The sequence below is a fragment of the Neopelma chrysocephalum genome, unplaced genomic scaffold (genome assembly GCF_003984885.1).
Source record: "Neopelma chrysocephalum unplaced genomic scaffold, ASM398488v2 Primary Assembly neopelma1_24, whole genome shotgun sequence".
In the NCBI taxonomy this organism is placed as follows: domain Eukaryota; kingdom Metazoa; phylum Chordata; class Aves; order Passeriformes; family Pipridae; genus Neopelma; species Neopelma chrysocephalum.
The window spans coordinates 22950610-22964237 of NW_020897693.1; the positions used below are offsets into that span (position 1 = coordinate 22950610).

At 39.8% G+C, this 13628-nt stretch overlaps 1 protein-coding gene across 11 annotated transcripts in view; it reads right to left on the minus strand.

Moving 5' to 3' along the window:
• RAD51B (RAD51 paralog B) overlaps window positions 1-13628 on the minus strand; it is a 439031-nt gene that overhangs the window by 170565 nt on the left and 254838 nt on the right. For 10 of the 11 annotated variants that reach the window (XR_003538278.1, XR_003538276.1, XM_027708196.1 and 7 more), the window contains one exon: window positions 7023-7101. The exons of the other annotated variant lie outside the window; for it this stretch is intronic. Coding sequence is in view for 8 of the 10 variants with exons in the window: in XM_027708196.1 (XP_027563997.1) it covers window positions 7023-7101 (79 nt within the window). In the remaining 2 variants the exon portion in view is untranslated. The remainder of the gene's footprint in view (window positions 1-7022; window positions 7102-13628) is intronic. 11 annotated transcript variants of the gene reach the window in all.

The window sequence follows — 13628 nt, forward strand, 5'->3', positions numbered from 1 at the left end:
CATGTATTACCAAGGCTAAGTCATTTGGGTCATAGTCCTCTATTGCTAATTATCATTTCACAAGACCAAATGACAGTAGTGATGGCTTCACCAAACATGTTAGTGGTGAAGCCAGAACAGACATAACTTTTGAGGATAACAAAAGAAATCTAGTTGTGCCTACACAAGAAAGGAATAAATCACAGTGAGACCTAATTGCCTTTTACTTTCATAAGCTGCACACAAAAGCACGAGACTTTACTCTGGCTGAAAAACACGTTTTTGAACAGATTTTTTTTTGGCTTCCTACTCATGACTGCGTTCATTTAAGAACATTAAGTCCATTTTAGGTACATTTGACCTTATTCTACAAATCTGTAGCTTGAAAAATGTAATAGCTACATTAAATCCAGGCAATTACTAGTAGAGACTTGGTATTTTATTACAATGTTCAGTTCCCAGAACAATATATTGTCACAAATCACAGATACTACCTCTAATCAACAGACAATTTCAGTCCTTATGTTAAAAGCCTTTTAGAAAAAAGGCCATTTGCTTTAGCACTATGCTGAAAACCCAGGGGAGCAGCCCACTTTGATCAGGAATTCATTAGAGAGCCTGGTAAGGAGATTCCTCTGAAGTGAGATCATTTTGTCCCAGGAAGCCTATGCCAGCCTTGAAAAGAGGGGAACAGATTTACACTCTTCAGCTCGTTGTTTTAACAACACTGGATTAAAAGAAATTAGTTTTGTTTCACATTTGTGTAAATGAGAACAGATTTGACCCACTGCCTGCACTAAGGTTTTTTGCATATTACATTTAGTAGAACTTCAGACAAATGAAATGCTGGCACTTCAGTTGCACTCTAGCAAAGCATTTAGGGACATGTTTGGCTTTCAGTGCAAGGCAGCAGTACTGCATCTTCAGTATCTCTACAAGCATCTTCAAAAATAAGCAGGTAATTCAAGACATTGTGCTAAACTGGATTTATCCAGCATAATACCCTGTCACAAGTTAAGCTCACAGCAAAAAGTATGGCCAGAAACTTTACTAATCTGCTATCTACTAGGCTACTATATGAAAGTTCATGTTTGCAGATAGAAGCATCTAGTTTTATTGAAATGGCAGTTTATTTTGTTTCTACTGGATCTAAACCCAAGATGCCTCTAGTTCTCCTTCACCAGTAAAATATTTTCCTTTACCCTCTCTTCATTAACATTTTTAGTTGGTTTTGCATCTGTGCTTTGTTTCTCTAACCTCCTTCATTTGATAGCCACGGAGTTTGGTTACTCCAGCAAGGCTTTGCTAATGCTGCTACAGAGCAGTAGAGTAGTTCCCACACAGCCATCTAGTGAGGACACCCCCACCCAAGCAAACACCATTCCTGGGTCAGGTTTAGTAATCCGTTCCTCAAAATGCCATTAATTGCCCAAACAAAAGGATGTTTTCATTGATGTCAGCTACATCTGTACAGGAGATGTTGCTGGCATTGGGATGATAGGAGTTTTATATTTTTCACATGCCTTACTGCCCGGATAGACCTAACCTGACTGATAGTGCTTTTTTGCTCTCATTATTACTAACCTGTTAGAAATAGCATGAGACTTTCAGTGTCCTGTGGGGAATACAGCAAAAACGGTTTCACCCTACAGAGATCCTAACAATGATCAGTTCATCTTTATGCCTCCAATAGAGCTGGAAATCACCAGTGGCACTGCAAATCTGTTACCATCTCAATAGCAATGCACAACTCTATTCCCATTAATCCGTATTCCACCCATTCACACATCAAGTACAACCCTGCTTCATTTTACAGATTATATCCATGTTGCTTCAGACAAAGGTCACTTTATAGTTACAGTTCTTCAATTGAATAAAAGCTTTTGATGCAGTAAATAATTGTCTTTTACTGTTCAAACCCACACAGTGCAATACAAATAATGCTGCCCTTTCTTTTAGAATTCCCTTTCTACCTCACTACTCGATTCTTTACAAAATAAAATGAGGCACTTTTCACTTGCTTCAGTCACATAAATTAGTTATAGCACTTTGGAGACAGTTTGCCATGCTGCACTACAAACCCAGACCCTTTGCTATTTTGAGATCGAAATGAGCCTCTTTCATTACTTTAGGGACAAATGAAACTAATGTACCAAGGTTTCCCTAGATTTAGCTGTTACTACAACTTTTCCCTTAGTACTGTGAAACCTAGGACACTCTCTTCCAAGTGCCACATTCTTTTGTTTCTACTTATCAGAAGTTACCTGTCTCAATAAGACATTACATGCAAGTGAGCACGTTTGTGTTAAGACAGATTGTGTGCAGTGGAAAAGAGGGCAGGAGAAAGGGTGGAATAATCGACTAACTAATCATCCCATCCTGTGGCACAAAACGCAAACTCTTCCCTTTAGCAATACAAGGTATTCTGTCCTTTCTTTGAATAGTGAGGAGAGCCAGTCAGCATGACACACAAAAGTTTTGAGGTTATATTTACAGAGTTATAACTTTCTTTCAAAAGGAAGAGTAAAACATAGCATAGCATAGAGAAATCACAATGCCAAGTACACTCATGAAAAATAGCAACCATTTGATAGCAATAGAGCTTTATTTAGCATTGAAGGTCATGAGAAGAACTGAGGCTAAAAGCTGAAAGCAGACAAATTCTAATCTGAAATACAGAACAAGTGTTTAGCAGCAACGTAGCTAAAACTTGAAAACACTATCAAGGCAAACCAGGAACTCACATGTCTTCAAACAAAAGTGAATACCTTTCTAAAAGACACAATTCAGTGTAATGTAAGTTACCAGGTACCTGAAAGAAACATGTATGATATATGGGAGGTCAGTTTGGATGAATTGCTAATTCTACCTATCTTTTAAACCCTATGAAAATAAATCATTACTCAAAAGCAAGTCCTAGCTCACTAATATAATTTGCCTTATGTTTTCAGTGCTTCTGAGTTTTTTCAGTGAAGAGCAATGTTAATCACTTAGTTAAAGCATTCAGTTAAAAGTCCCACTAGAATCTTCAGTTGGTAAGCAGCCACCGTGTTCCCTATCTTCTTTCACACCACCATCCTCTTGGTAACAGAAAGCATTTACTTAAGTAAGATGGAATGAGACTACCACAAACAGCAGAGTTATCAGTTGCTAATAGTTAGGCTTGTTGCTAGCTTGTATTTATACCCCAGAACACTGCTGCTTCAAAAGCTGGACTCAGATAATCACCCACAGAATACAGATTAAAACTGACATCAGTTTATTCAGCCTGTGTTTTTTGCATATGTGTGTGCAAGGCTAAGTGGCATCTTCTAGTTCAGCTGACCTAACCCTGTATGTGCTACATTCAACTTCAACAAAACTACAACCAGGCAAGAACAGCTCCGAATCTCTTCTGACTGTTACACTAGGAACAGAATTACCAGCTAATAATTTCCAATCAAATCAGAAATTATATCACTGCCAATGAGAAAAATAATTTTATGACTTGCACTCTTAAACAATCTGTAGCTTTTTTATTGTTATTTTTCTTTTTAACAATATAACTGCACTCACTTTAACTGGTATATTGAAATAGGGAAGCAACAGCAAGTCCTTAAACAGCATACACAAGTTGACAGTTATACTTCCAATATTTTGCAGTGCTTAGATCCAGGCTTCTGCCTCTTCGTCTAAGATCTCTGCAAAATAGAGATCTGCTTTCAGACTGGATTCTGCACTCACAATTAGGTTCATTACAGAGTGTCACTGTACAGCATGGCAGTACATGACATGACATTGTATTGCAATGTAAAGGCAACTGAGGAATATTTTTGGGTTTGCAGTCCACTCCCTCCACAGCACAGAGCATACTGAAGCAACAAAAGGATGAAACTCAAAAGTTTCCTTGCTAAGTCTCTGACTGTCCAATCTTGCTTACAAATCATCAAATTTAATTTCTTTAGTCTGAATGTGGAATTAAAGAGTGAGTGAGTAAATGGATTCTCTTCATCCCTGAACACTTAAAGTTTATAAAAGCAAAGAAGTTTTCTCCATGGCACCCTTGGGCAGCCTGGAGATCTCCTCTGACAATAAAAGAGAAGCAGTTCTGCCTTCACTAGGATCTCCTCCAAAAACTTCTGTGCTTGCAGAGGCCATGAGATGCAAAGATACCAGGGAAACAGAACAGCGATTTACATTGACAAAGAGGATTTTGATACACTCCTCCAAATGGGACAGCATTACCATCTTAATAGCCTTTTGCTCTCAGCCCTCTTCCTGAGGACGCTGGAGATTTTTGCGAATGGAGAACAGTTCCGCTTCTCATTTTAACTGCAACAATGGTAGAAGGGCTCCTTAAACTGCATCAAATAGCAGTCTGTGAAATCCCTAACTAGCCACACTGCCTCTCCTGCCGTTTTATTATCCTCCAGTCCACAGAACAAAGAGGGGGGGAGCTACTCCTCTTTTTTTTTTTTTTTTAGCCTATTCCATACATCCTAATCCCTCAGAGGTGGCAATGGAAATTGCCTGTGGAACTGTTAAATCACACTTTCACTTTGTCTTTCATTCCCCATTCACCCTTGCTAATCAAGGAGCTTCCAGCCACATTTTCCGATATCAATTTGTTTATGGCCTATTGGTTAATGGTCCCGGGATGGGACCCCCTGAGTAAAAAGAAAGAATCCTGGGCACTTCAGCCAGCTGCTGTTTCTCACCAGTTCCCACACCCATCCACTTGTTCTCATCAGCCACACTGAATGTGCTCACCTCCTGACACCAACTGAATTAAACAACAAAGCCTGAACGGGACAGTTGCATTTGCAGTCAGGCTGCAGGACAGATTCCACTTGTTAGTGCTACATGATGTCTCTTAAGCAGCAACACAGAGATACTTCATCACCAGCTGATCCATGGCCAGTTACCTTGCTCTCATCTTACCTTGCATCCAGCTTCCCTTTGGAAAGAAGCACCAACTACAACTCTCAGGAAAACTCTAGCTTCTCTTGCACAAGGCAGCCTGGTGCCACTTCCTGCATCTAATCCAAACCAGCCATTTCCTGGTGATTTGCTCACTTCCTCTTTCCACAGAAATAATGATCATTGAAATGTGGGATGAGAACATGCAATATTTACTTTGCACAGGTCAGGGAGATGGCTCACATGTAAGTGCTTACAAGTCTCTGTAAAACAGTCTGGGGCACATTACCAGGGGAACCATGCCCTTCCTTGCTACCCCTGTTGGAGAAAAATATCTGAAGTAGAAACATAATGGTGTAGTTAACATAATAAAAGGCTCACACAAAGACGAGCTTCTAGCTGCCTTCCAAAATGTACAAAGAATGCCTGATATTGAGATATCATTTATTTAAAGAAATCCAAACTGGTATCTCACCTGTTTTTAGAAAAATGGCAAATGATGTTTTAAATTTACACCCCAGAAACATACAGATATAGGGAAATCAGCAATTGCCACACTCCTAATACAGTGATATCCTTCTATCAGAGAGTGCTGTTCCATCACCATTAAGTGTAAACAGGCCCATTTGTTCTTTAAAGGTAGGGTTCAGTCCTGGGAAAGCTATATTCATGGCCCACAGAAAAGAACTGAAAAAATAAACATCCTCTCTGAACAAATGCTCTCTGTTTCTGAAATGGGAAAACTTTCTTTCCCAAAGTTTCACTACATTAGTGCCTGAGGACAGAGCAGGAAACTGATTTTTTTTATAATGACCAGAAACATCTATGTAACCCAGAAGACATCCAAATAGAAAAGTAGCTTATCTTCAGCCCTACATTGAAACAAAACATGTCAAGACCAACTCTTGCAAGTAACCTCAGTTTAAACTAATACATTTTTTTTCTAGTTCCTATAGACTTTTACAATTACTGGCACCAAATAAGGCAGATCAAATGCCCAAAATGCTATCTAAGAATACACTGAGTATAGTATCTAAAGGCTTAGAAACACTGGATGGACCCCTGTCCCCATTATCATTATGTAGATGTATCAAATGGAAGCAAAAACACACCATAAAACATTTTTATTTCTTTTGTTTTCTGACATTTTGCATCACCTGAGATGTAAGCACATTGAGTCATGAGAAAATATAAAAGTCATTGGTATGGTACAGCCTGTTTGAAGATGAGAAACATGCAATCAGAAAGAACTGTTCACATCTCTTAAAATGTCCATAGTCACTCATGGGATCAGTGATTCTCAATCACTGGAACCTGAGAAACAGCTATACTCGCTCTTCTTACTGCCATGGCTGCATATCACACTGTCTCTTCTGAGCAAAAGCTGACAGGCACTGACTAGTTTTATTTAGTCTGTTAAACTGACGCAGCGATAAGGAGCCAGGCTGCGTATCAACAGACAGCAACTCAACAAAATTGGTCTATGAATGTCTGTCAAAAAGTAAGGATGTTTATTGGGATAAATGGGGAAAAGAAGGGAAGAGCTGAACTTCTTTCTTTGCTGTGGTCTGAAAGTACATGATTTAGGACATGGTCACAAGGACTCCTAGTTCCCTGCCATCATGGTGGTAATATCCAGCTTTTCAGTATACTACTTCATATCCCAGAGAATCTGAGGATTATTTAAGACCATGGGGCATTAGCATTAAAATGATCACAAATATAGAAAACAGATATTAATTTCCTGTATTTTTACTGATGTCAAGCCACTTGCTAAAGAAGAGACATTTATTAGAGCAGGTTATTAATGACAGATGGGTATGTTTTTCCTGAAGAAATCTATCCCATAGGACCAATGTTACCAGAATCATTTCACTTTACCTTGAAGGAAAACAGGGAGCCTTGATTAATAATTTCAGGGCCCATTCCTAGATCCATGGCAATATACAAAAACTAATTTAGTGTAATCCAAGACAAATTAGTAAATGCAGCACAAGGCTGCCCTTGTCAACCAGGCTGTTTAAATGTGTGGGGCTTTAATTAGGCATAAATAGCACCATTTTCAACAATAGTTGCTGTTATCTACATTCAGTCTGCTTAAAATACTAATTGAAAAGGCAAAACAACCAATGCTCTCGTCTTACCCTGAAGAACCAAGCCTGATTTCTCAATGGTGTAGAAAAAAGCGGAGAATGGAGCAACAGGCGATTTAGCAACCAGGAGCTGCAAAGCAAACATAACATATAAGCACACATATTTATAACACACTGATCAAAGCTTAAATCTGTAAAACAATCTCACCAAATTTAACTTCCAGAAGTAGTAAAGCATACTTCAGAAATAACATGGTAGTTATTGATCTAGCTCTGTCATTTCTAAGTAATTGAGGTCCTCTCATTCACATATATAGACCATACTACAATTTTAAAAGGATCCACAGGTCTTAAAAAAACACTGCCGTGAAAGCAGTAAGTTTTGCTTGTCTTACTAACATCCTGTTAAGCTTAATCATTCCTGCTGGTTCAGGCTGTTGCACTCAGAGACAATTTTGAGCAAAACTGCTACTGCCACTGTATGGCAATTTTTAATTGCCATTAGCCATTCCACAGATATGCTCCCTTGGCTTCTGAAAGAACTCCACCCACTGTCTTCCTCCAGACTGTGGAAGCAACATGTCCACCCATGGGTCACCATACCAGGGATGGTAACACGCCATTGCAAGTATCTGGATGTCCTCTTTTGCAAAAGGGGTATTGACCAAGCAAAGTTTTATCTAAGGATCATGTCTTTGGAATATCAAAATAGGAACTCGAATTCCCTTGCGGTGTATAACACAATTGAATTTAGCTTGGCATTAGGGTGTGTTGCTCCTTCACCGTCAGGCCAGAAATATCCCAAGCTCCCTGGCTCCACTACAGAAGAACCGTCCTCTGTGGGAGATGAACTGCAGCAGAGCTCGGGAGACAAAAAAATGGGCTTGTTGGCAGAGTAGGGAATGTGGGACCTGCAGGTGGCAAATTCAAACAAATGTGCCAGGCTTTATTGCTTGGCTGTTTGATTTTTGTTCATTGCCAAGGACTTCTCTCTCACAGGTTGCCTCAAAATAATTCCCATTCTGTTACATGAACCTACATGAAAGTGACATTTTAATGACAGATTTAATATATTCTGCCCAGAGTGTGATCAGCACAAACACTTATCTGCTGGTGCCTGTGTGGCCCTGCAAAAGCTGCTGGCAGCAGTAGCTGAAGCACAGAATGTGTGCTGTTGCTTTGCCTCTGGTGCAGAGCTGCTGAACAAACCTGAAACTTGGTTCTTGCTCATCTCTTCAACAGCTAGAAAAGGACGATGTCTGGAAACCAGCCCTCCCAGCAGTGGCCGTGTACCCTGGAGATCCTTCCTGCCTTCCTGGCCTGAGGACATGGTTTGGGTAGACAGTTTCCCTTCAGCTCATGCTGACCTTCAGCAGGGATCTGAAGAGATCCTCTCAGCAGAGCCTCTGCTGAGGACACAGAGCTGATCCGTTGGCTTTCTTTCAGTGCACTGATTTCATCTACCCCATCCATAAGGCTTGTTGAGCAGCATGCTGTGGAACCATCACACACCTCAGTCCCTAAATTTCCAAAGCCCTGTCAGATACTGCACTCTCACAGTCCACAATAGGCAGCCCTCTGTCAGATACATTCAAGTACAGATTTCTTAGAACTACAGGCAGTAACAATCTCATTTTTAGAGGTCCTAGCAGATCCTGCTGATTTCAAATGAAGTAAAAAAACCCCCATTATTTCCAAAGGTCATGCCCTAATTCTGCCAAACATTCAAGCATTCATAAGGGTCACTGCATATGAATTTTGGTTGGTGATGCCTAACAATCAGTGGGGAAACACTGAGCAGGTTTTACAGAACTCAAGAGAGACTACAGGAAAGCAACAATTTCGTGCTCACCCAGGCTGCTTACATTTCCCTGCAAAGTCAGACAGTATTGAATCACTTCACAAACATACAGGACTGGGACATTTATTCCTAAGAGTAAGAATAACAATATCAAGCACCAGAAGTTTGAGCTCTGCAGTGTCCTTAAGTATCCAGAGAATTTGGCAGCAAATTCTGCTGCAGTATCACAGCTCATGTGACTTTCCTGTAGCAGTTTAAATGCTAAGCGTGTCTGCAGAGTAGGTAGGTTTAATTTGTATTTGTATGTAATCTGCAGACAGGACCATGCTTAGATGCTTAGTCTTGCAACTCTTTCTCATCTGATTCTGATACAGGCTGAAGAAACAAAATCCTCATATCTGGTAACCAAATATGACCCACAGCTAGCTAACAGTTTTATGGTTTTCAGCATTTAAACCAAACATAATCTCCCTTCTTCTTTGAATATGAAAAATAAAGGCAGGTATGTAAAGACCACAAATACAGCCAGAAATTCAGAGCCAGACCAGTCCAAATGTCAATGTTTTCCTTTCAGCCATATGAAGATGGTAAAACCACCTCAGGATGTGATACAAACTTAGTGAATACCCCAAGCAGGAAAACTGCTGTAGTTGCATTTTCCCCTCTTCCATGTTAATTACCATTCTCTCTGGGATGATCTTCTGGAGAAAAGGGCACATCATATCCCATATCCCTGATGCACCCTGACGAAACCCAAATTCTCTTGCCTGTCATTATCCCCAGAGCCAGCACTTCACACTAGCACAGCAGGAGGGGGACTCTGCCAGGAGGAAAGAAGAGTGAAGTTGAGTGCCTCCAGGGGCTTTGCACACTCCCTCACCTCTGAGAACATGAGGGGGAGGACAGGTGGAAAAACTGTGCAAACACTCAGGTAGAATCTCCCACAACAGCTGGATGTTTAATTGGAAGTACGCGAAGCGAAACAGTTACAAATCTGATGTCTAAAGTCAAATTTTTGGCATTCCATGCACTTCTATGCATATAAATACTAACCTATATGTGCACTACATATAGGTTACACGTGCACATGGACAGACATTCAAATAACCATATGTATATTCTGTTGCTGCATTTTTATGCAGTTACAATATGTGCATAACTAAGTATAGCAATGAAAAAATATAATAAATCACATTATTTCAGCAGCACATCATAGGGTGCCTCTCAAAGGCTGCTGCCTTTCACAGATGCACAGCTATATCTGAGGTTCTGAATTAGCTTCCTTCTTAGTGAAACAGGAACAGCTCAGAATATTCAAAGATATTGTTTTATTTTGAATGTTTGTTTACTGAGAAAAAGAATCTTTAAAGTACGATTGCGTATTTCAGAACCAGATAGAGCACACAGATTTCTTTTTTATAACACCAAACTCTACACTAACATAACATTTTTAAAAAAGAATTAAATATGTATTTAGATTTGTTTTTCAACCAAAGAGAAAAAAACTGTAGAAGGTCATTGCAAACCATCCTCTAGTTGGAATAGACAACACAAAGTAGGTTCTTATATATAGACAAGGAACTCATAAAGCATAGGAGGAAATATATATCAAAAAAAGAAAATTATGTTTTGAAGGCCAGGAAGTGAAGATATAAAGGAAGAATTACCAAAAATCAAGGTAATGTTGACCCTGGAAATATCAACAATTTTAATATAAACAATATTAAAAAGGAAATAAAGTTGAAGTTATCATGAAATGACATTGGATAGTGATTAAATTGATTCTAGATATAACTGAAGAAATAATCAGTTTTCTACAAGTAGGACAATACTGAAAAAGAAGAAAAGGCACATACCGGGAATTATCTATATCACATAGATATAAAAATAGCAAATGAATGGAAAGAAAACTCCAGGAGCTTAGCACATTCAGCAGAAAGTAGATAATCTCTATCGGAAAAACATTGCAAGAATCAGCATATGAATCTAGGTTTGATAGCTAGTTTTGTCATGTATCTATGAATTTGAAGAAGATAACATAACTGAGAAGTGGCAAACACAGTCCTCAAAGGGAAGGGAAAAAAATGTAAACTAGTGAGTTGAGCCCTGCAACCTGATTTGAGTACCATGCAGGGCTTTAGAAGAAATTTTGAAGAGAAGAATAACATCACTTGGATGCAGGACTCAAAGCCATACTAGGTAAGTTTGCTAATGATACTAAATTGTGAGGAGCTGTTGACTCCATCGAAGGCAGGGAGGCCCTGAAGAGAGACCTTGAAAAATTGAAGAGATGGGCAATCACCAACCACGTGAAGTTCAACAAATGAAAGTGCCGGATTCTGCACCTGGGATGGGGTAGCTCTGGATGTTTGTACAGACTGGGGAATGAGATGCTGGAAAGCTGTGCCATGGAAAGGGACCTGGGGGTCCTGGTCAATGGGAAGTTGAGTAAGAGTCAGCAGTGCCCTGGCAGCCAGGAGGGCCAATGGTGTCCTGGAGGGCATCAGGCAAAGCATCGCCAGCCGTCGAGGGAGGGGATTGTCCCGCTCTGCTCTGCGCTGGGGCGGCCTCACCTTGAATGTTGTGTGCAGTTTTGGGTGCCACAATATAAAAAAGACATAAAGCTATTACAGAGTGTCCAAAGGAGGGTCATGAGGATGGTGAAGGCAAGCTGGATGAGGAGTGGCTGAGATCAGACACTTGGCTTGTTCAGCCTGGAAGAGACCTCATTGCAGTCTACAACTTCTTGTAGGGGAAGTGGAAGGGGGGGGGTATTGATCTCTTCTCTCTGGTGACCCATGACAGGACCTGAGGGAAAGGCCTGAAGTTGTGTCAGGGAAGGTTTAAGTTGGATATTAGAAAAAGGTTGTTCACCCAGAGGGTGGCTGGGCAGGCTCCCCAGGGAAGTGGTCACAGCACCAAGCCTGACAGAGTTCAAGAAGCATTTGGACAATGCTTCAGACCAGGAGTTGGACTTGGTGATCCCTGTGAGTCCCTTCCAACGGAGGATATTCTATTATTCTATGAACTAAAGACTTGGAAATTGGGGTAAAACTAAACATGGATGCCATGTCAGACATACCTGACATCATCCTTTGATTTTTTTTAGCAATCTCATACAAATTTGAACTCATCTCTTCGCAAGTTAAAAGCTTTTAACACTGCTAAATGGGAACTGATAATGAAGAAAACAAGCATAGGCATAGAAGCTGTAGAATAAAAAGGGAAACAGTCAGTTATTGAAAAAGAAGACACTTCCTGGGTATATTAGTACCTCATCAGATTATTGACCCATAAGGTGATGTTGCCAAGACAACGGTGGATCCAGTTGTACAGCGCACCACCACATACACATGGCAAAACCAGGGATATGTTGGTGTTTCTGTACAAGCCACCAGCAAGTTTTAATCTGGAAGACCATGTGCTGTACAGGTCACTCGAACTCAAACTGCAAGAGATGTGCTGTATGCTTGTGAGAGGAATGGAGCGTTTATCTGAGATGCCACTAGAAAAAGTTAGCTCAGGGAATCTAGCAAAAATGGAGGCTGACTATATCTATGTGTGTAAAGGAATGGGGAGAGGGAAAATGAGAGAATGGGGCAGGAAGAAAGAAAAATGCTTCTCACACTGACAGCACTGGCAGAAGAACAAACATGCAGCCATGAAGACATTTTCGCTGGAAAATTTAAAGAACATAACCAGTAAAGTGAGATTCTGGCAGAGCATTCAGCTCAAAGAAGCAAAGCTAAAAAAGTTAATCTTTGTCTTTAGGTTTCAGATTAAAATATTTATGAAAGGGATATCAAGCAGTGCCTAAGGTGCACTCCATGACCTATTAAGTCTCTCAAGTCCTGTATCTTTTATACTAATAGAACTGACAGAGTTGGAACAAACAAATGTCCTTTGATGGTTCACATGCAACTAAGGATCTTTGTGGTGAATAAACCAAGAAGAAGTTGCTGTTTTTTAAATACAGAATTTGTAATTTAAAATCTTCTCATCTGCTCCTCTCCTTAAGATTCCAAGCAGCCGCCTGAGGATGTGGAGAACAGGACAGGTCTTCCAGGATAACTCTGAAGTAGACAGCACAGTCAGAATAGGCCTTTCTAAAACTCACATATATTTAACTACATGTCTTGATTCAATTAACTCCTGGCCAAAAACTGGAGAGAGTACAGAAAGGTATATTATCTGGACATAGATCTGAATCAGAAGTCTTTAATAACAAGCTGAAACACAAACATCTTTCTGCTATCTTACTTTTCAAAACGTAAGAACCTAAATTTTCAGTCCAACATAAAAGATTTCCTCAATTTCTTTTTTGCTTCAGGAAAAGAAAGGAGAATAGAAGTCCACTAATGTTCTTGATGCATGTAAAGGAATTTACTGCTGTTTCCTAGCCAGATAAGCAAAAGACACACCTTTAGTGATAAGCGCTATTTAATCACAGAATCAAAGATGAAATACAGACCTCACCAGAAATTTTTTCCTATTAACACTTCAGTGCAGTCAAAATTTGCACCAAAAGTAGTACACATTTTGAGAGGAGTAAACAGTAATGGTAAGTAACAATCTGAAGAAATTAACAGGCATTTTGGTTACAACAATTATTTTTTAAATAGTGAAATTAACAGAAAATAGACATAGAAAATTAATGAAACAGTACTGAGTCTTTCTAATTCATCCTATCTATGATACTTTCGGAACGCTATCTGTGAGCTACCCATGAACTTCCGGAATGTAAAATCCAGATGCAGTTATTCTTACGCTGCTGTCCCTACAAAATGCGAATGATAGAGACGGATGAGAGAAGTAAAAATCAAGGTAATTTCGAGTTTTGCCAAGTCCTATCTCTA